This window comes from Typopeltis vanoorti, chromosome 19 (assembly GCF_054136105.1).
Source record: "Typopeltis vanoorti isolate ZY-2024b chromosome 19, IOZ_Tvanoo_1.0, whole genome shotgun sequence".
Classification (NCBI taxonomy): Eukaryota; Metazoa; Arthropoda; class Arachnida; order Uropygi; family Thelyphonidae; genus Typopeltis; species Typopeltis vanoorti.
In genome coordinates this window covers 88,252,076-88,276,904 of record NC_143567.1, presented here as the reverse complement: position 1 = coordinate 88,276,904, position 24,829 = coordinate 88,252,076, and the positions used below count along the sequence as shown (strand labels likewise).

The 24,829-nt window shown below is 36.6% G+C and overlaps 1 protein-coding gene across 5 annotated transcripts in view; it reads right to left on the bottom strand.

The window, feature by feature from the left end:
• Window positions 1-24,829, bottom strand: part of LOC150096319 (nuclear factor NF-kappa-B p105 subunit-like) — a 378,899-nt gene that overhangs the window by 54,644 nt on the left and 299,426 nt on the right. For all 5 annotated transcript variants that reach the window (XM_090409204.1, XM_090409205.1, XM_090409208.1 and 2 more), the window contains exon 15: window positions 17,842-18,008. In XM_090409204.1, the coding sequence (XP_090265330.1) occupies window positions 17,842-18,008 (167 nt within the window). The remainder of the gene's footprint in view (window positions 1-17,841; window positions 18,009-24,829) is intronic.

Genomic DNA, 24,829 nt, shown 5'->3' with positions numbered 1-24,829 from the left:
AAAAAAACATTACAGGCAGAGTTAATTACAATACTATCAACAAGATTTACTCAAAATAACCACCATTAGCATCGATCACAGCTTCAATTCTGCTTCGGAACCCCGAACAAGCTGATGCTACAGTCTCCCTGGGAAGGGCCGCAAAAACTGTTTTAATTTTATCCATTAACTGGGCTTTTGTATTACTGGAAGTGCGATTGGTGTCTTTTTCAACTGCGCCCCATACAAAATAATCCATGGGGTTAAGGTCTGGGGAGTTTGGAGGCCAAACATTTGGACTGGTGAAGTCGTAGAAATTTTCAGACAACCATTTTTGACTTTTCCCAGAGGTGTGGCAAGGGGCCGAATCCTGCTGCCATACATACGGCCTACCATTGGCTATCCAGGGCTTGACTACAGTTAGCAACTCCACGAACAAAGCCCGAATTCCAATGCCAGGGTTCTTCAACACCTGTTCCTGCAGATTTGCGAGGAATTCTGCTGTACGAACGCAATCAGATCGTCTGCTAGGGATCTTTCTTCTTGCTACATCCTCGTAGTCACCATTGCAAGTCTCTAGTTCATGCCTGATTGTTTTTACTGTATTCAGGGAGCATTGGGCAGCAGTCGTAATATCCTTATTTTGATGGCGGGCACGAATCATCATGATACAAGTTATTCTCTTCCATGATTCAGGTGGGTTCCAGCTATCCATCCTTTCTGACATCTTGTATATGAATGAAGAAGGGTCCAAACTTTTAAATGAAGAGAAGTGTGTGTTAATACATGTAACTTACGGAAAAATATAATTAATTATAAATATGTCAAATTTATCCTGAACACCCTGTATATCTACCCTATATATATAAAATGATAAGCCTTTTTATGTCATGTTTTGAAACTCAGGGGTTACCTGAAGTGTCAAGTCTTCAAAATTTGAGTCATCAGAATTCAAGGAGAACTGGCCTACCAGTCCCGAACTCGGGGGGGGGGGCTTTTGAAAATTTGACACTCAGGGTAGCCCCTGAGTGTCGAGTCTTCAAAATTCAAGTCATCAGAATTCCAGGAAAACCAGCCTAGCAGTCTGGAACATGGGGAGGGAGGGGCACCACAGGTGCCAGGGGGAAATAGCCCCCCTAGAGTGTGTGTGTGTGTGTGTGTGTGTGTGTGTGTGTGTGTGTGTGTGTGTGTGTGTGTGTATATATATATATATATATATATATATTTTTTTTTTTTTTTTTTCATTCTCATTGCATTTTTTCCCATTGACTGGCTGAGTGATTTATGTACCCATTCTCCTCCTACTTTTCATTCTCATTGCATTTTTTCCCATTGACTGGCTGAGTGATTTATGTACCCATTCTCCTCCTACCAACAGCCTGCAGAGTTTAAATCCTACCATGGATGTTTTGTGATTGTCATCAGGTGGGAGATGAATTCCATTACTTGGTGTGAGAAAACTACACTGCCTACTCATAACTTATTTAAATGGTATTACAACACCCAACCAACTAAATTATAAAAAAGTTGCTTATTAACTGGGATATATTTTGCTGGATTTCAAACCAGCATCTTCAGAGCACATTACATGTTTCAATTAACATGTGATAACGAGTAAGTCAAACAACTCAAATTGTAACAGACAAACAATCTAAAGTCTTATTTTTGGTACCCTTTAATGTTGTAAAAAAAAAAGAAGTATTATAGCTATGTAGGAGTTAGTCTTAACAGTCTCCCAAAGTTTTGGCAAATAAATGTAACCAAACTTCACATGGCATATTCCAGTAATTGGACCACATTTTTTTAATAAGCTATATAAAACACAATGAATTAAAAGACCCGACAAGTTTCGTAAGTCATTTGACTTACATCTTCAGGGGTAAAAGGTAACTTGAAGTTTAAAACACAAAGAAAAGAGAAATTATTAGTATTAGTTCATACTATACAGTTGTAGCCATCTGACTATTCATAAAAGTAAAAATCAGAATGCAGATTCAAAGCAATGCTGAATTTAAACAATGCTGGATGATGCCACGTTCTGTTGTTCACGTTCATAATGTCAGAGGTTTGATTGAGGTATATTTTTTTATTAAAGCTGACCAAACTTGGTGGAGAATTAATCCTTGATTTTTATTGCATTGTGTTGGTATTTTAAGCATGTTTGCAGCTTCTTTAAATTTCTTCATATAACAGTTTTTTTCTATGTACGACATGTTTATTTTCTGCCAGAGTACATTGTGGCCGGTGAAAGTGGTATGGAAAGCTACACCTGATTTGTGTTCTCTTCTGTTTTGCACATCCTTTTGGTGTTCGTTCATGCGAATTTTCCCAGATCTTCCTGTCTATCCTACATAGCAGATGCCGCAAGAACAATGAATTTTTTAAACACCTGGTTTTTTTAAAGGATGATGAGGAGGTTTCGTGGGGATGTAGAAATCTCGAAATTTTTTCCAGCGGCAGAAAGGATACTTTGATGGTATATTTTTTAAGTAATTTAGCCATCTTGTCTGTAACATTTTTGATATATGGAAATGTGATAGCGTTTTTCAAATCTTGTTTCTGAGAGATGCTTGTAGGAGGTGTGTGGAGGATTTTTTTTGATAGTCTTGGTTTCATAACCATTCTTTTGAAAGATCTGTGTTAGATATTCTAATTCTTCATTTCTCTGTTTTTCTGTGCTGGAAATATTATATGCACTGTCCCTTAGGGTTTTTATTTGACATATATTTTGCGAAGGGTGGTGGTGTCAGGATGCATTAAGAAATCTTTCTGTGTTGGTGGGTTTTCTATATATTGAGAAAGAAAGTTTATTATCCTTTTCATTGACTTCTAATAGAATGTCTAGAAAAGGCAGTTTCCTAAGTTCTTCTTGTTCTAAAGTAAATTTTATATTATTATGCAAATTATTTAGGTAATCTTTGAAAGCAACAAGTTCATCTGTTGTTCCTGGCCATATAATGAATATATCGTCTACATAGCGTAGCCATATTTTTGGTTTATTATGATAATTTTCAAAGTTTTCCCTAAATAGGTTAGCTAAAGCCAGAGAGAGGGAAAAGCCCATAGCCAATCCTTCTTTTTGTTCCCAAAATTTGTCTTGATACATGAAAAAAGTATTATTTATACAATGTTTATAAAGATCTACGATGTCCAGAGGAAAAAGGTTTTCCAGGAGATTCACAGTTTCGTTTCTTGAAACATTTGTAAATAGGTTGATAACATCCAAACTTGCTAAGATGTCTGAAGGTCCAATATAGATATCTTTTATTTTTTCAATAAAATGTGTACTGTTCTTGATGAAAGAAGATGTTTTTGCTGTATGAGGTAAAATCATGTTGGTGAGATGTTTTGCTAAATTAGAAGTCGGAGAGTCTCTACCATCTACTATTGGTCTTAAGGGGAATACCTATCTTATGAATTTTTGGTACACCATAAATTCTTGGAACTAATGGGTGTTTTGAATGTAGAGTTCTTTTGAGTTCTTCAGTCCAATTATCACGCTATCACGTTTCCATATATCAAAAATGTTACAGACAAGATGGCTAAATTACTTAACAAATATAACATCAAAGTGGCCATTCTGCCGCTGGAAAAAATTTCGAGATTTCTACATCCCCCGAAACCTCCTCATCATCCTTTAAAAAAAACAGGTGTTTAAAAAATTCATTGTTCTTGCGGCATCTGCTACATAGGATAGACAGGAAGATCTGGGGAAATTCGCATGAACGAACACCAAAAGGATGTGCAAAACAGAAGAGAACACAAATCAGGTCTAGCTTTCCATACCACTTCCACTGGCCACAATGTACTCTGGCAGAAAACAAATATGTAGTACATAGAAAAAAACTGTTACATGAGGAAATTTAAAGAAGCTGCAAACATGTTTAAAATACCAACACAATGCAATAAAAATCAAGGATTAATTCTCCACCAAGTTTGGTCAGCTTTAATAAAAAAATATACCTCAATCAGACCTCGGACATTGTGAATGTGAACAACAGAACGTGGCATCATCCAGCATTGTTTAAATTCAGCATTGCTTTGAATCTGCATTCTGATTTTTAATTTTATGAATAGTCAGATGGCTACAACTGTATAGTATGAACTAATACTAATAATTTCTCTTTTCTTTGTGTTTTAAACTTCAAGTTACCTTTTACCCCTGAAGATGTAAGTCAAATGACTTACGAAACTTGTTGGGTCTTTTAATTCATTGTGTTTTATATAGCTTATTAAAAAAATGTGGCCCAATTACCAGAATATGCCATGTGAACTTTTAAACCACAGAAACCTGCACTTGTAACCAAACTTGTTCAAGTTAGGAGAATGTTTCATAGCCATGGCTGAATCTAAAAATAACCTTTCTAACCTGTGACGACTTCTATAAAGCACACTGGTTTTCTTCCATTTCTTCTGAGCCTGTGTGAAGTGATGTCCAAAGGATGACTTGCCATAATAATGGTAGTGTTGTGGTCAGAGCATAGTACATTGATGCTGTTGTAAGATTTTAATCAAATTCAAAATTCAGTCAAATCCTACAACAGTGGCAATGTACTATGCTCCAGCTGCTACTTCAATGAGATCACATGGTCATAAATTTATTGTCACAGGTACTTACAGAAGAAGTTAAGAACACTCTCAGTCATGGTCATAACTTTACTGTTACACCTAAACAAGTTCCAAATCTAGAAATTATGATGAACATAGAATGGAACATCTACATAACCAATAATGTGTGTGTAGACATAGCTAGCATCCTAAACAGTCTAAACTGCCTAAAAGTAATATACCACAGAATGAAATAACTGCTTTTAAAAAGTTCTATAAGAATAAAAATATTGTGATTACTAAACTTGATAAGGGTAATGCCTCAGTTATCATGAACGAAGAGGATTATCAAAAAAGCAGGATCTCCTAAGTGACAGTTCTACTTACCAAATTATTAATCAAGACCCCCACTATGCTTCAAAAGAAAAAAAGTCAGTAGATTATTGAAAAAAAAAAAAAAAAAAGCACCCCATATTTTTGGGGTACCCAAAATCCACAAATCTATGTGGATTTGTGGATGTGATTTTTAACTAGTGATTTGAAATGGACAGATAGTAAGAGTTTTTTCTATAAAAGTAAAGGAGTTGCCAGTAAGGGGGGGGGGGGGCAAGTGACTTAGCTAACTGTTCAGCAAATTTTAGTAGGACTGTCTATGCTCAACATTTAGCTAAGTCACTTGCCCCCTTACTGGCAATTCCTCTACTTTTATAAAATAATTCTGTCCATTTCAAATCACTAGTTAAAAATCACAGCCTTAAAAATACAGACATAATGAATAGTTTAGATGTCATGTCTTTGTTTACTAATGTACCACTAATAGACAACACTCTTGAATTAATAAAGTCTAATTTCCTCCCAGATATCTTCGAATAATTCAAATTTACTATGTATGGAAAAATCTACAGACAGACTAATGGTACTGCTATGGGTTCCCCCTTTAGCTAACCTTTACATGAAACCCTTTAAACACACAAAATACTTACCACAGCTACATATAAGCCCTAAGTGTGGTTGTGCTTTACTGATGATGTGTTTAACATTTGGTCCCATGGACAAGATATCTTGGATTCTTTTGTTACTAACCTAAACAGCCAACACCCCAAAATTATTTACTTCGCAGCAGAAAATGAATCCAATAACTACAATAAAGAACCAAAAGGTTTTTTTTCAGCGACGTAAATTATTTAATTAAGGGGGTAATAAATCCCTCATTATTTCAAAGCTGAATAAGAATCTGAAGATCGAAATCTACAAAGAGATTTGTAGATTTGTAGAAACTCGATCTTCGAGTTTCTTATTTGGCTTTGAAATAATGAGGGATTTATTATCCTCTTGATTAAAAGACTCCAATAACTGTTTGCTTTTTCTTGACGCATTAGTCACCTGGCTTTTAGATGGTTTGCTATCTTTTCTGTTTATAGAAAGCCAACACACACACAGGAAGATGAAGATATCCAAATGAACAATCATATCATCCAGCCCATTCTAAAACACTTATACACAGAGCTAGGACTATTTTATTCTAATGATGCAGCTCTTTCCACAGAACTTAAATATCTTCACCATATTTTCTTGTCCAATGGCTAGAGTTCCTACAAAATAGATCAAATATTACATGGCTCTCTTAGTCCCCCCCCCCTTCTCAAACACACAAGAACAATCTCTGTTTTGGTGTTTCACTGTGAATTATAAACAGCTGATAACTATTCTTTTATTTTACTGTAGTTAACAATGGAAGATAACATTCAAACTGAAGGCGCTGTTCCTTCCAGTGAAAAGAAAAAGACACACAACCTATTACATTACATGCTAAGATTAAAATTACAAAATTTAGTAACAATGGTGTATCAAATGCTGAGACAGGCTGCTGGCTAAACTTATCTCACACTTCTGTTATTAAAGTTGCTAAGAACAAAGATAAAGTTCTAGTGAAATGAAAAATACTACACTAGTTAATACTAGTTATTCATAAATGTGGGAATCTCATTGCCAAAATGTAAAAACTTTTACTGGTGCTAAATTGATGACCAAACGGTCAGTGGCATGTTCCTTTAAGCTAAGATCTTGTTCTTAAGATCTTAAGCAAAAATTGTTATATTTTATTTACACATTTAACATAAATAAATATTCTATTTCTATCATTTGTGCACATATATGACTGTTTAAAAATGTTATGCACACGAGAAAACAAAACACTGATTCACTATACAATGGTAGTGGTCTGGACCTTACACGATATTATTATTATGGGATACTCTATGGAGTACTTAGACTCATCGAGGGAGGCCCTAAGCATCATGTCAAGCAAAATCCAACATTTGCACAGTATCGCATACTTTGCTTTGAATTCATTCACAGTTATAGCACCCACAACAGGCTCTAGCAACCTATTCCACTCATTCACCACTCTCCAACCAAAAAACCTAGGTCTAACATCCTTGCTAACTACTCTCTTACTCAGTTTTTCCAAGGATGGCCCCTAGTTCTCCCAACACCAGAGCTGTTCTGAAAAACTTTCTCTGAATTAATCTTGTAAAAATCCTTCAGTAATTTGTATGTCCCAATCATATCACCCCTTTTCCCCCTGTCAACCAGTTTCTGTAACCCACAGATCTTCAACCTGTTCTCGTAAGGTTCATCCCATAGATATGCTACCATCCTGGTCACTCGCCTCTGCATCCTCTCCACCTCTTTCTTATCGCCAAGAAACCTTGGTGACTAGATCTTCATGCAATAGTCAAGATGGAGTCTCATCAAAGCTCGATAAAGAAGAATGATAACCTGCTTGTCTCTGCTCATCAAAGTGTATTTAGTAACAGAGTAATCTGATGAGCTGATTTAGCCACTTTTGTTATGTGCCTTCTAAACTTTAACACCCTATCACTAACATTCCCAAATCTCTGGTTTCATCAATTTACTGTAGTACAGTTCCATCAATGTGGTATACAGCTGATCATCTTTTCACCCCAAAATGCATAACCTTATACTTTGCCACATTAAACTGACATCCATTTTCCTTTGCCCAGACTGCGTCTATCCAAATTGCCCTGCAAAATTTTAACATCATCTGTATTAGTTATTGCTCTACCCAAGTTTGCATCATCAGCAAAACACTGAAAAGTTCCTCTCAGATCCTTTCTTATATCATTGATATACAAATTAAACAGTAACGTCCCAAGAACAGAGCCCTGTCACATGCCACTAATCACGAGGCTTCTTTTAGACTCTACTCCTAAATAAACTACTCTGATATCTCTCCATCAACCATCCTCTTATCCACCTCACCAACCCTATATCTGTCCCCATGTGCTGCAGTTTACTGATTAGAATTCCATGTGGAATCCTGTCAAAGGCTTTTGCAAAGTTCAGCAGTATTGCTGTAAATTGATTACCTTTATCCAACTCAGCTGTCACAATTATAAAAGGTGAGCAAGTTACTGAGACATGATCCACCCTTTACAAAACCATGTTGCCTCTCCATACGATTCCAGTATTTTGCTCTTGATCAACTTGTCCAGTACCTTGACAACAACTCCTGATATGCTGATCAGTCAGTAATTTGCTACTTCGAGCCTCTTTTATGCAATGGAACTATTTTCACCTCTTTCCACCCACTTGAGACTAATCTAGAGCTGAGAATTAAATTAAACAGCATGGTCAAAGGGATTGCCAATTCCCTAGCACTTTCTCATAAACTTGAGATGGTATACCATCTAATCCCATATTAGAGTATAGATAATCTCATATCAGCTGTATTAAGGTTCTGTAATATGTTATGCACCTCCATTTCATTTACCTCAGTTCCCATATAAACCTTTGCCTCTCTCTCTCTCCTTACAGCAATATCTCCACCCAGATGATATATTCTTGCTAAAGTGTTCACTTAGCAATTCTACTATTTCAATTGATTCAGTTATCTCCTAACCACTGGCATTCATTAAAATCATTCTCCCATAAACATGCTTTCTTTTATCTGCAGCATATCGAAAGAACTGTTTGGGATTATCTTTGGTCATCATAACTAATTTCCTTTCATACTCTGCTTTTGCCTTTCTAACCACACTGGTTACCCTTCTGGCATGTGCACTGTCCTACTCATGTGACTGCTGGTCACCCTTTCTATTTGAATTCCACAATTTTCTGTTTTTTTTTTTTGTTTGTTTTTTTTTTTTGCAGATTCAGCTTAATGATGATGATATCCATCCACTTAACTCCCATTTGACTTACTCTCCTGACTCTAGGTATGCAGTCTGCTATTACTTCCTTCAAACACTCTTTTATCACTCCCCATGTACTATCAACATCCAGCCCCTGCAGTTTCACTTGCCATGGAACTGATCCAAGAAACCTAAGCTTATCATACTTACCAGCCCTGTAATTCACATATACCCCCCCCCCAGCTCTTAACTAAAAATTCCACATATTTAGCCATGACCATATGTATGATCACCCTCACCAATTGGTGGCAACATCATGTTGGTTACAGATGCAATTACTAGATCGAGCACTCTCAAACTCCTACCATATTCCACCGCATGCTGTCTCAAGTAATTATTTCTTAGTAACTGCATAAATTCCATTTCCTTCCTTCTATGTGTTCTCTCTCCTCCTTCCAATCTATGTTCCCATAGTTGAAATCCCCCATAATAATTACACACTCTCCACTTATTGAGTCTATTTGCTGATGAATACTATCTCCATCATCTTTTCTATCCCCAATCCAGAGGCAGATTAGCTGGGTCTTCTGGCAGTAAAATTTACTGGGTCCCTAAAAATTTCTACATTTGAAAAGTTGACAACATTTTTCTTGCAGCCTGATATACTTGTGTGGTAGTATTGAATTTGTCTTTATCTTCTTATAAAAATTGTAGAAACTGTTCCAATTCATCATCGAAATACATAATATCTATATTGTTCTTATATATTTTTTTTAATTTTTCCACATCGCTCAGGATCTCTGGTGGCCACCAGGTTGTCCACCCACTTAATCAGCTTCTGCCCTGGTCTATAGCAGCTGATGTTGCTGGGGCTGGTCTATAGCAGCTTCAAATGTGCTATTTTCAGTGGCCTGTAGTTGAACTTCTACTCTCTTTGGTTGCAGTCATCAGCTATCATCAATTACTCTTCAAATAATCAAAATCATCAAATACTCTTCTCCCTATTCTTTTCTCTCTATACTCCTGAACACACTATACCCTTCACATTCTATCCCACTAACTATATCATCTTCTGTCAGCCATGTCTCACTAATGCCAATAGCCTCTGGCCACTATGAACTAATCAATGCAAAAAATTCCTCTTCCTTGTTCTGAACACTCCTGGCATTAGTGTACATAAAATGCAAAAGTCCCTTAGGCCCACTTCTATCCTGATGCTTTATACTAGCTATCCAATTCTGGTTTGCCACCAGTGGTGCTAACTTAGGCATATTATACACATTCTTACACTCAACTGCCTCACTGGTATCTGCATATCCATTCAACAGTTTCTCTCCTAAAAAGCTTTAGTTTTCCTGATTATGCACATCTGCTTTCACTTCATTCAACAACACTTTTCCAGATTCTGAATACCAAATCCAATCAGATGCAAACCATCCTTCTTGTATAAGTCCTTTCATCTGTCAAACTCACTTCATACCACTCCATTTGCATAACCTGTGCAATCAAGTCATTTGCTATTATGGCCCTCCTTTTCAGCTCTGCTCTGTCATACTGCGACAACACTCACTATGCAGCTCCCTTAACTCTCTCACTCTTTTCTTTTGCAACTTCTTTCTTTTTCATGTCCTCTCTCATGTCCTACTTTTTTCCTTTCAAATCTTTTGTTTCAGCCAAAATGTCAATGCTTTCACTTTATCATTTTGTGCTCTAATAGCCTCACTAACATCATTCATTTTTGCACTTAGAGAGTATGATTTTGTCAATCTCGCACCAATCATGCCTCCTATGACAGAATCGTCGTACAAGACTCATTCTTGATTTTTCCTTGTCTCTTAGTCAAGCACTCATTTCTCTTATCTCACACTTCTTTCTTTCTTTCTGATATCAGTTGGCTTACTTGCCAGATGTTTTTGCAGTTCCCACTTTGTCCTGCATGTAACCAAGCTATCTCCCTCATTACAGCCAACTCTTCATTCTTTACATCTGTCATACTACTATTCTTTCGATCAACACTTTTACTCTCTCTCTCAATCAGTTCACTTGTCTCATCTCTTTCAATCTTATCTGCAGTTACATCTCACACACACATTTTCATGCATATTCTCAGTTCCATATGAGAAGGGTAATGCCTGTACAAGTATATAATGTTTTTGAATTAGAACCTTTCTTCTCATGTTCTCTGTACATGTATGGCGAGAAAAAAAAAAAAAAAAAAAAACCACCCCCTTCAATACACATGGTATGAGATATGCCATTCGACTGCATGCACATTAATTGCAGAGCACATGTAGGGTCTGCACCATTGCATTTAGCTGTATCAATGGTATTGACATTGGAAGAAAAGATTTTATTGTTGGGCATTATTTTCGTTTATACACAGTTGGTAGAGCAAATGCTCCAAGCCTGCGACATGTCTGTAAGCAGTTTGTTCATTGATTCTATAAGCATGCTCCAAGCAACAGTGTCACCATTGCCTTAATTCAGAGGTCTGATGTACAGGAAGTGTTCGGCCCCAATACAAAGGGCATTCGGGGAGACCACAAATTGTTAACACAAATGAGAATTACAGGCATGTGCCAGAGCAAGTGTTACGATCTCTGAAAAGCAGTCAACACCAAACAGTGGTAAAACTTGGGGTACTGAGGCAGTCACTACAGCGAATCCTTAAGGAGCTGGGTGCCTTTTTGTAGGTCATTCAGGCGGGTCAATGTTTAATAGCAATGAACTACACTGCAAAGCAGGAATACTATATACTCGTGCTGGCCAATGATGAAGATCTGTCATTCCTCCATAATGTCTGGTTCTTGGAGGAAGTACATTTCCATCTAAGGGGTCGTGTAAACAGATAAAGCTATGAGTTCCTTGGTATCTTGAGACCTGAATTTGTCCAAGAGAAACCTCTCCACAGTGAGAGGGTCATTGTATGGTGTGCAGTTTCCAGCCAAGGCATAATTGGGTTCTACTTCATTGAAGAGGGTGGTGTAACTGTGACCTTGAATAGCAAATGCTACACATCAAGAATGTGTTGGTTAACCCAGGATATGCATAGGATATTTGTGCAAAAAAAAATATTCTATTTCATGCACATGTATTCCAACAGGATAGAGCAACCTGTCACACGTCACATAGTTCTAGAACATATTTATCAGAACACTTCCCCCGGGAGGCTCATTTGGAGGTTCACAGAATTCCCGTACTCTTCACGTTCTCCTGATCCCACATCACTTGATGCCTTTGTTTGGGGCATGTTGAAGGAATGGGTATTCCACCATGACCTGCCTTTAAACCTTGATGAACTAAGGATAAAATTATACATGTACAGCAGATGTCCCAACCCTTGTTCTCCAAGATGACAGAGAACCTTCGCATGCACTATGAAACCCGTCTTGAAAGACAGGTTTCATAGATTCACAGGTTTCAGAGTTAATAATCACACACACACACACACACACCAGCATATACAATACAAAAAATATATAAATATAAATAATAATAATAAAAGTTAACAATGGAAGAAAGGGAATTTCTAGGAATACTATTTCAATAAATAATTTTGCTAAACCAGACATGTTAGGAAGCCTGGCTGGCCTGATAATTACCTGTACTCCAACCAACATGCTGCATTTAAATCTCACAGTGGTATGAATGTCTTTGGCCAAAGATAATTTTTGTTGTATAGTGTGAAACCATCATGACTCCCTGCTCAGTAAAGATCTGGAGCAACTTGAAAATGTATTATGTGTGATCTCTAGAGCAGGATGTCCAGATTATCTAACACTTGCCCCCCCCCCCCCCCAGTACTAAATGCACTGTAGGGGGGGTGAGGCATGCAATTTAGTTTGATTACCTAAATAACATGAACAGCGTACCAAAATCAGATAACAATAGCAGTATTGTGAACATCAGCTTTTGACAAACAATTCACGTTTGTTTGAATCTAATTCAAAAAAATTATAATAATAATGATTTGTGATACTTACAGGTCCTTGAGGCCTTACTAGTATCCTTGGCTTTTGTAACCAGAGTTTTAGGATAAGATGATTAGTTCTGATGTCTATATTTTCTGGAGTCTTTAACTCTCTGAAGATCAGTCACTCCACACACCATCCATCTCATTGATGGTCTACCCCTTCCTCTTTTTCCAGGACCTTTACTTTCTATTACTGCTCTGAGAAGTTCTCCTTCCATCCTTTCAATGTGTCCAAAGTATTTTAACTTTCTTCTGTCAATATCCATAAGGAATCTTAAAGTTCTACTGATCTCTGTAAGCATTACTGAAGAAATTCTTATTGGTATAAAAACATTTATTTCCTATTCTACTTTGTCTCTTATATATTTTGGTTCTGCAAGAAACATGCCAAGGCTGTACGAAGAGGAAAACAACTGAGCATACTGCAACTGGCTTTCACCAAAATCTACATCTTCTTTTTCTGTTTATATCAAAGTCCCAAATAGCTGAAAGTAGAGTGTAAGCACATTCAATAATGATGACTTTGAAAGGGTTAAGAACAAGAACTTTCATCATGTCCAAATGGCAGTCATACTTTCTGGTATCTTACTAAAGCTAATGGCCACAACCATGTGTCCAACTGTGCTTCTATTGCACTTGGGTGGGTTACTGCATTGTTATCTACAGAAAAAGGGCTTGGCTAATCTTAGTATATGTTCCTCCTACCATTTTAAACACTTTTTTTTTTTTTTTTGCCAGAATGAGATGAGAAAAATCTTGTCCAAACTGGATACTAAACATCTCCTAGTTGATTGCATTTCTCTGATTGTACTCAATATTTGAGCTCTAGAGCTGACTTCTGTTCTATATTAGATTTCATTCTCTCCTTTTCTGCTGGTAAGTATGTTGGAGCCTGAAAATTACCCATATTCAAACTCATTCTTAAAAAGGATAAGAAACCGTTATCTAATTACCATCTAATTCTGCTCACTTCAATTCTTTCAGTAATGGAGAAAGCCATTAACACTCAGCTTCTATACCCCAAAAGCCTCTCCAGCATAGATTCAGCCACTATCAATCAACAGGGGATCTTCTTGCTTATATTACCAGCCTTACAAATAATATGGGAAAAGTTTAAGGAATCACAAGTGGTTGAGCTCTTGATACTTCTAAGACATCTGATTGGGATTGATACAAACCCTATTAAGTATGCTTTCATCATATAATCTATCTGAAGAAGAAAGCTGGCAACTCAGTTACCAGCTTTCTTCTGGCCACACACATGATACGTGATGGTGATTGGATCTTTTATTCTCAATTTTTAAATATCATTTTTAAACTTGACATGTCTGGGTAAAATGCTATATTAAATTAATGAATAAGATGCAACAAGAAAAAATCAGTCCATTAATAAACTCTATTTCTTTGTTAAATTAAACATTTGTTAAAAATTAATTACAGTGATAGGAATAAATAAAATTACTATATATTAATCTTCTGGATAACTCTTTCCCACAAGAAACAGACAGAGAATCAATTTTGTTAAGATCTGGCTGATGTAGAAAGTCCTTAGAGGAGTCTTTAAATAATCTTGAAAATTTATGAAGACTATGACTAAGACTAAAGGGTCATATCATGCTATTTAATGTGGTGATATGTGTCAATGCCAGATCTATTAATCAAACTCACCAACTTTATAGAAGAGGATGCAAGTCTTGTCTTCTTCATGCCTAGCCTCAACAAAACAATCAGTATGATCATAATACATGAGGATGCATAAGCATAAATGCTGTAAACACCAAAGAGACCAAAGGTGTATGTACTTTGTCTTTTGTAGAAGAAAACAAGGTGACAAGTTTTTTAACTGAAGAAAAGGAAACAGCATCCCATGTTTATGCATAAATCTTGTTATGAGACATGACATGACAGAATTTCATGCTGGCTGGGGGGCATCACCCGGTTAAACAATGCCCCCCCCCATTACTGTCATCAGGGAACCAGGGTGAACAGCACTAAGTCAGCTAACAGAACAAATCTAGGAACACATCCTAACATCAGCAGAATTCAAGATTGGTACTATCAACATACAATACATCAATGGGAAAGAAATGGAGCTAGGAGAAGAATTGGATGAGCACCAGATCAATATAATAGGCATGCCAAACAAAGAAGACAAAAACAGGTGAGATCTCTCTAAGCAACAATTACAAAATGTTATATTCAGGCAATAACAATCAGGGAAAAGAGGGAGTAGCTATAATAGTATTCAACACTAAATATGAAGATAATTTTCTTTAATGGTAGTCAAGTAGAGTGATGTGGGCAAATATCAGAATAGGGAACTAGATAACGAAACTTATTTGTGCTTATGATACTTCAGAAAGTTCTAAAAAGAAACAAATGGAAGAACGTTTTTGAGGCATTAAAGAATGCAGCTGGCACAATGAAAAAGAAAAAGTTGGTCCTTATTGGAGATCTAAACAGCAGAGTAGGAAATGATTACCAGACATATAGAAATATTTTGGAAATATTTTGAGAAAAGCGCAAAGCTAATAATAATAATAATAACGGTAAATGTCTGCTGGATTTCCATTCAGGACATGGATTAGCTATTACTAACACCATGTTCCAACATAAAAATGTGCACAAATTCATATGGAAGAAAATGCAAGAAATAAGAAAAATCTCATTGATTAAGTTATAGTTGATATCAATGTTTTTTCACTGGTTCAGGACACAAAAGTATACAGAGGATTTGAAATAGGAAGTGATCACTATTTAGTTTTGAGCAGGATGAAGTTGAATTTTATATTGAACAGAAGAGTGTGTAAGAAAGTTTTAAAATGAATTAAAATTCAGCAGCTTTCAGAAGGGAACTGTAGACTCATATACACAAACATCATTGAAGACAAAACGAAAGAGTTTGAAAACAAGAACCAAACCTTGGAGATTCAACAGCAACCCCTAAAATAAACATCGATTGATTCAGCCAGACAGGCATGGGGTGAGGGTGTCTGTTAGGATAGAAAAATAAGACTCCATATTGTACTAAGGAAGTTAAAGAGGCAGTCAAGGAAAAGAAGAAAGCATATAGAAAGTTTCCAGCAAGTAAGTCAGTTTGTGCTCTTTGAGAATACAGGGAAAAATGTAAGAAAGTGAAGCACTATAAAACTAGCTAAACAAAATTCATGGAAAGGCTTCAGTAAAGAACATAGAAAATAAATATCAGGAAGATGGTAAAACATTATGGAGGCCATTGAAAAACCTTAGAAAAAGAGGAAAATGTACTGTAAAATGAATCAGATATGATCACGATAACATGAAAACTGAAGATAAAGATATTCTAGATGTCTTGAGTAATTACTTTGCAAGATACTAAATGAAACAAGCAATATCACAGCACAGCAAAAGAAAACTCCCAACAGGAATGCAGTCAAGAATACATATCCATATGAAGTAGAAAAAGTCATTCAAAAACCTGAAATGTGGAAAGGCAGCAGGAGTAGATGAAATTTGACCAGAAATGCTCAAATATGAAGGTATAAAAGTTTCACAGCATAATTTAGAAGTCATGGACAGAGGATCAAATTCTGGATGACTGCAACAGAGCTTTCATAGTACCAATCCATAAAAGGGAAATAAAACTGAATGTGATAATTACAGAGACATTTCCCTACTCAGTGTTTCTGGTAAGATTTATGCAAGTATACTTGAGAAATAGTTAAGAATAATTGTAGAAGGGAAGCTTAGTGAAGAACAAGCTGTATTCAGGCCAAACAGAGGATGTCAGTTCCAGATTTTCACTTGAAGACAAATAGTAGAGAAATCATTGGAATATGACAAAGATCTGTACTTAAGCTTTGTAGATCTGGAGAAGGCATATGACAGTGATAAGAGAAAGTTCTTCAAACCGCTGCAGTTATATGATATAAATGGGACATTATATCAAGCAATACATAGTATCTATTTAAGCTGTAAGTCAGCAGTTAGATTTGAAGGAGATACAGAAAGATGGTTTGATGTTAAATCAGGTATGAGACAAGGGTTCACATTTTCGCCACTGTCATTCATTATTTATATGGATCACATTATGAAGGAAAGTGACATAAAATCTGATATCAAAATTGGAGATGTTAATCTTAATTCTTTAATTTATGCAGATGATGTTATATTCTGAATAAATCCAATATAAGTCTGCAAGATTCCCTGACTAAATTGAATAACTGTTGTAATACTGTTGTAATAATAAATTTGGTATGAAAATCAGCAATAAAAAGACAAAGACAATGAAAATAGACAGAAACATTGAAAACATCAACTGTATCCTGGATGGTGAACCTATAGAACAAGTAAAACATTTCAGCTACTTAGGCACAAGTTTAGTGAAAATGGCAAATTAAATATGGAAATAGACAACAGAATTAGTAAAGTTGGTATGGTAGGAAGTCAGCTGAATAAATTTATATGGAATAAGACAGAAATTAATCAAAATACTAAATTAGCTGTATAAAAGACAGTGTTCAAACCAGTTTTAACTTATTGATCTGAGAAAATAAAACACTTAATCAAAGACTAGAGACCTCTGATATGAAAGTTCTTAGAAAGATTGGTGGAGTGACCAGATGGCATTAATGGCAGTATCATATTAAAAATGAGGATATTAGGAAAGAACTTGCCATTTTTAGCATTCAGGCATGTACTAGTAGAGCTAATCTCAGGTGTTATGGTCACTTAAATAGAATGAGAGAGAGAAGAAAGATTAGTTAAACAAGTGTTCTTTACCAAGTTGGCAGAAAAAGATTCAGAAGAAGACCAAGATGTAGATGGATTAATACAGTAAAAAGTACCTTAAAAGACAGAAACCTAAGATTTCATAATGTTGGAGTCTTGGTAGATAACAGATTAATTTGGAGGAAAACTGCTGATCGGAAGTTAGCAATGGTGTAACTTTTTCATGTAGTACTATCATAATCATACTGTACCCCCTGAGGTATACATATATCAGGAATTTGATGATGATGATCTTTCCAACCAAAGAGCAACCATCGAAATATTTTTGATGGTTGCTGTTTGGTAAAATCTAAACATTTTTAAAGTTTTCAACAATATTTCATTTATTTAAAATGAGAACTGTACAGATCTGCAGTAATACCAACTGTATATTAATTTAGAATTCTGAATATATAAAGAGATAGACATGCTTACCTTTTGCAGAAATAATGTAAGTAATGTTGGACTATATTCAATTGTTAGGTGTAACGCTGTTTGCCCACTAGTGCCATCAGTTGTATTTAAGCTGGCCCCAGCATCATACAATATCTTTGCAGAAATATAAGAACTTTGTTTTACTGCCATGTGCAATGGACTATAACCTAAAATGCAAAAGGTTAAACAGCATTTACAGTTAATATAGATGTAGACAATAAACATTACAATATGGTATATTTTTTATCAAATTTTAATGGAATGGGTACTATACATATTTAAAAACTTTCACGGCTTACAAATGTATATATTACACACACACACACAGTATTTTATTCAAAAACTTAAACAGATTTCATCCAACATTACATGGACATCATCATCAGGGAGATCAGTAACTACATTCAAAACATGAATCATGAGTCAAAGCATGAAGATACTAGCTCATCTCTCAGTCACAGCTGAAGTATATGATTACACTATTAGAATTCAAAAGCACAATTGTAAAAGTTGCGTAGATAAAAAATAATTTAAAATAATTACTGATCACTTCCCAAAACTTAGAGAGTGGAATGCAGTCTGATCAGTAAGTAGAGGTTCGGATTATTTTGTAGTGTTTCATGTGTTTAAAGGAAAAGATGATCAAATTTGAACTTGCTAGAATGAAGAATCTGTCTGAATTCCAGAAAACTCTGTCCCTAGCATCAATAATGTGGGAAGGAAGGTCAGATTTGGATTCCAAAAATGCAATATAGTCTTGATGTTCTTTAATTCTAATCAAAGCAGATAGACACCTATTACTACACCTGATCATATCCATTGTATATAGCAAGAAGGAAGACAGTTTCAGAGCTCATTTGAAGGAAACAGATTGAATTTACAAAAAATCAGTGCCATTTGTTCCAGGATTACTTTAAGGCAGGGTATTGAAATTCTTTTCACATTGGGTTGTAGTCTGGTAGATGGATGATAATTATCAATAACATTTTGACTGGTAGTCTCCCTGTATCCATTAAACATCAGACTGCTTTTAATTTTATTCTGTTCATCTAACCAAAGCGAATCAGAATAGTAGGTGGTGTGAGGTTTGCGTACAAGACTCTTGATCATTCCATACAGTAGTATTGATAATTATCTATACAGTATACATCCTGTAATACATTACAGTAGTAATGTATTACAGGATGACCAACCATCCTCTTGTGAATGGGCTCAACATTAAAAAAAAAAAGCAAACTTATCTTCTATGAAGAATGGTGTAAGGATGAGTGGATGTATCTGCCAGTAAAACTTAGCTTATAATAAACTAAAAATTCAGCATGACCTGTGGAATTTTGAATTATTAAGGTATCCAAACAGAGTAAATAGTTATTGGATTCAGGTTCAATACTGAATGTGATACTAGAGTGGAAGGAGTTTATGTTCTCCCGGAACTGAAGTAATTCCGACTCAGAGTGGGACTAGAGATTGCAAATATATCAACAAAGCATAACATATATGAGGTTGATGAGAAATATAGTGTGAAAGAATTGTTCTTGATGCTCCATAAAATAATTAACTAAGGCTGATGAGATAGGACTGCCCGTTGCTGTTCCATCGACCTGTTTGAACAACTTATTAAAAATAAATAAACTCGTAACACTCCTGTGTCAAGGTCACTATTGTAAGTGAATCCAATAACCATCTACTCTTTTTGGTTAGCTTAATAATGTGAAATCCAACAATTACTATACTAACAAATACTATAATGTATAGTATTGTGGTTAGCGTGTCTGCTAGCGAGTAGTTAGTGTGTCTGCTCTCCAGTCAACAGGCTTCGGGTTTGAATCCTGCTGTGGGCATGGATGTTTGTGATTGTCTGTGAAAATACCAGTGGTGGCGGTCGGCAGTAGATGGCGTTGGTATAGTTCGGTCAATTGGTGGATTGTGAGTGGTGGAAGCAGAGCTGTAGAGCAAATGCCAAAATATCTCACAAATACTACACTATATGATCAAAAGTATCCAGACACCCACTCTGTAATTCGTAAACTGATGTCTAGATGTCACTACAATCTCACTTACCGGTATAAAAGGAGGCATGGAACTGTGTGTTGTTCAGTGATAAGAAGTACGAGCAGAATGAGTAGGTCAAGGGAGCTCAGTGACTTTGAACGTGGACTAGTTATTGGTTGCTACATCAGTAAGAAATCTGTCAGAGACATTTCAACCCTCCTCAAGTTGCCCAAGTCAACGGTTGGTGACGTGATTGTGAAATGGAAATGTGAAAGCACAACCACAACAAAACCATGGTCGAGTAGGCTGTGTTTAATGGCAGACAGGGACCGTCGAGCGTTGAAGGTGGTGGTTCAAGGAAATTGCCGGACAATGAGTGAAACAATCACCCAGGAGTTCCAAAGTGCTACTAACTGTCCAGCCAGCACCATGACTGTGCATCGAGAGTTAAGAGGAATGGGGTTCCTCTTAACATGGACAACTGGAAATGTGTGATTTGGAGTGATGAATCATGCTTTACCATGTGGCAGTCCGATGGGAGGATCTGGGTGGGGCAAATCCCTGGAGAAAGATTCCTACAAGTGTGTGTGTGTAGTGCCAACAGTGAAATTTGGAGGAGGTGGCATTACATTACAGTGTGGGGGTGTTTTTCATGGAATGGACTTGGTCCTCTCGTAACACTACACGGAAATCTAAATGCGGAAGGATAAAAGGACAATTTGACCCATTGCGTGTTGTCTATGGTAGAACATCAATTCGGTGATGACTATTGTTTGTATCAGGCATGACAATGCTACCTGCCATAAAGCAAGATCTGTGAGGGAATGGTTTGTGGGCAATAACATTCCAGAAATGGACTGGCTGGCCCAGAGCCCTGACCTGAATCCCATAGAATACCTTTGGGTTGAATTAGAATGCCAACTTCACTCCAGCCCCCAATGATCCATATCACTAACTGCTCTGGCTACAGCTCTTCAGGAAGAATGGGCTGCCATTCCTCCAGAGATGTTCTGATACCTGGTAGAAAGTCTCTCTGGCAGAGATAGAGCTGTCATAGAAGCAATGGGTGGAGAAAAATTGTAAAAACATCATACAATCTGAGTTTTATCTATCTAGCTAAGATAGGGTAAAACTCGGATTGCATGATGTTTTTAACTTTCTACAAAGAATTAATTTGTACAAACACATTTGACTGTAATTTTATTTATATGTAGATACTGCATTGCTTAACTTAATTTTTATACATACATACAACATATTATTTACTAGTTTATTTTTGACTGTTTATGTACTGTAACCTTTGACCTTGTTAATGCGACCTTGCTGTAATTTTGTTTATATGTAGATACTGCATTGATAAAAACTTTAATTTTGTGCATGCATATTGTTAATAATTTCTCTCTGACTTTATGTACTGCTGTAATCTTTGCTGTAATTTTATTTAAATGTAGATACTGCATTCCTTGACTTGGTTCTTGTACATGAATTTTGTTTACTAGTTTGTCTTTAACTATTTATGTGCTACTGTAATTTTTGACCTTATGTATTTCTGTAACCTTTGCTATAATTTTATTATGATGTATATACTGCATTGCTTGGCTTGATTTTTGTACATGTGTATTGTTCAGAATTTTTCTTTGACTGTTTATGTATTGCTGTAACCTTTGCTATGGCGCAGTATGACCGTTTGTGTGTAAACTGCTGCTGTTCCTGTGCCAATAAATTATAAAACAACCAACCCTTCAGGCATGTGGTGATATGTCATCAACTCCTACTGCCTTATTGATATCTAGCTTACTTAACTCTTTATATACCTCTTGCTTATTCACCATTAAGTCTTCTCTTATTTGTTATAATAGATTTGGTATGAAAATCAGCAATAGCAAGACAAAGACAATGAAAATAGGCAGAAGCATTGAAAATATTAACTGCATTGTGAATGGAGAATCTATAGAACAAGTAAAATGTTTCAGCTACTTAGGCACAATTTTTAGTGAAGATGGTAAATTAAATATGGAAATAGACAAGAGACTCAACAAAGCTGGTATGGTAGGAAGTCAACTGAATAAATTTATATGAATAAGAGAGAAAGTTAAGGGGATAAAAATCCCTTATTGTTTTTCATTTATCCCCTTAACTTATATCAACCTCGCCAGAAAAAAATAGCCTTTTGGCTTTTCATCTTAGAATAAGAGAGAAATTAGTCAAAACACTAAATTAGCTGTATACAAGACACTGTATTCAAACCACTTTTAACTTATGGATCTGAGAGCTGGGTTAGAAATAAAACACTTGACCAAAGACTAGAGACCACGGATAAGAGAGTGCTGAGAAAGATTATGGGCATGAACAGATGGCATCAATGGCAACATCATATTAAAAAACAAGGCTATTAGAAAAGAACTTGACATTGCTAGCATCCAGGAATATGTTAGCAGATCTAATCTCAGGAGAATGAGTCTCAATAGATCGCAGTATGGTGACTGCTCTTCTAAGCAAGGCACCCAGACCAGTACCTAGGTCTACGGAAGATTTGGTGCCCGCACATCACACCTGAATGGTGTGGCATTATTATATTTCATTCTTTCTATCATGGACAAGCACATGATTTCTTATTTGTTCCCATCTTACAAACTAGCTTATAAGTAGCTTACAGACTAACTTAGCTAGCTTACATCTAGGAACTAAATTCCCACCTATTCCTATCTGGGAACTTCAAATATTAATAAAAGAGTCTTCATTCATCTCAGAGTTACTCATTATTGGGCATATCGACTCAGCAAGACCACGTTCCACAATTCACCGAGAAACCCTATGTCTGGAGTCAGAAAGAACCTCCCTACAGTGTGTGCGTGTAGGGGCACAGTGAGTCTTTAAGGGCACTCTCACTTCTTCACAACAAGACATCGCTTGGTCTTAGTTTCCCCGTGATGGGCACACAGGTAAGGCATGGTGGACGACCAACTCCACATTAAAGACAGCACATAGGCCCAATCCTTCTCGGATCTCACAACAGAGCCAGGCATGTCTCTTTGGGATCCTTGATGGTCACCTAGACCTGGTATAATGAAAGTAGTCACCGGGAATTACTATCAGCAGCTATCAACAGGAACCCTCTGATGACGTATGCTACTGAAAAACTTTATATTATTATCCTGTAATATCTTTATAAAATTGCTCGCCAAATAATAAGTTGTGCAATCTTGCTCTCATCAGGCTTCCCCTGATGATTATTTTCAATAGATAGTAGGCAACCTCAATTAGCTAGACTAGAGCTCATCCCACATGTCCACCTCAAGGAGAGTCAAGTTTACTCCTGCCAATTACCTGCAATCTTGATTGATATTCTTTCACTTAAACATTCAGACCACTGGGCAAAAATCACATTGGCGGCAACACCTCTCAACATCCATTTTGCAATATGCTTTGCTTTAATTAGACAATCGGATTCCCCTGGTCCATGCCAGTTCTGAGTTGGCTGTTAGTTGCCAGCCGTAGTCATGCCAGATGGGCCATCCGGAGTGCTACGCAGCTGTGGCATTCCACGAGAAGGCCCTGATGCTGGTCTGGGCTCAACCGTTCCATCACTGGACAGTTTCGCCCAGTCCCAGTGCAGTGCCATAACCGCTTCGGACCCCAGCCCGACCGGCTCAGTCTTCAGAGCCAATCCTTGTCCTGAGGTTATTACAGATCCATCTTGCCGACTTCCCTTACCTACATTATTCTATCGACTAGAGGTTGTTCACCTTGGAGACCTACTGCGGATATGGGTATGGTCTGGCACAAAAATCACACTTGAAATAGAATGGGAAAGCAAAGTTTAGCAAAACAAGTGTTCTCTGCCAAGAAAAAGACCCAGATATAGGTGGACTGATACAGTAAAAAGTGCCTTAGAAGACAGAAATATAAGTCTGATAATGTTGGAGTCTTGACAGGTAACAGATTGATTTGGAGGAAAATTGTAGATAGGAAGTTAGTAATGATGTAAGTTTTTCATGTAGTACTATCATATCCTGTACACCCTTAGAGGGTACATGTCAGGAATTTGATGGTGATTATGATTTCATTCTCTGCACTTGCTTCTGATTTCACACTGAGGATGAAATACTTTGATGAACTATTCACTGAATACCTTGACCATGTCCTCCACAGTCCAACTTACCAATCTACCACTTTCATCCATTAAAATCATCTTGCCGTAATCATTCTTCTTCTTTCTGCTCACCACATATTGAAAAGAACTCCCTAGAGAATTTTTCTTGTTCTGAATCGCTAATTTCTGCTCATACTGCACTTTTTGCTGTCTCCTTACTGAGTCACTCTGCTGGCCTGCTCTTTGTGCAACTGTATTACAACTGTTGATCTTTTTTTTACCTCCAAAGTGCCTTGCTCTTCAAGATTTTATGCTTAATCCTCTCATTCATCCACTTGACACCAACCTTATTCAGCTTTTTGACCTTAAGAATAATCCACACATTGATGATGAAGTATTTCTTTGTGAGTTCTCCAATAGCATTTATTTATTTTCTGTTCAGCTCCTCACTCCATGCTATTACTCCAAGATGTCTTCTATGCTTCTCATAATCATCAGCCATGCAATTCCATATATAAATATCCATTTTCACAGAAGTCTTCAGTGGCTACCACAACCCAGGTGATCACTGCCACCAATTGGAGGGAAGTGCACAATCACATCCTCTGATACAATGATCAGATCTAAAACTCTTGATCCTCATGTGCCCTCCTTTATATGCTGCCCAAGATAGATGCTTCTCAAGAACTCAAGAAATTCATTTTCATTTATCCCAAATTCCATCTCTTCATTTCAATCTACTGCCATAATTAAAATCACCCTCCCCTTGTTCACTAACACAAGTTCCTTATACATTTCTTCACCCACCATATTCCTTGGCCTATAGCAACATCCAACTAAATATCTCTTCTTGTCAACCTCCACCTAATAACACATTGCCTCAAAACCATTACTGCTATTTCC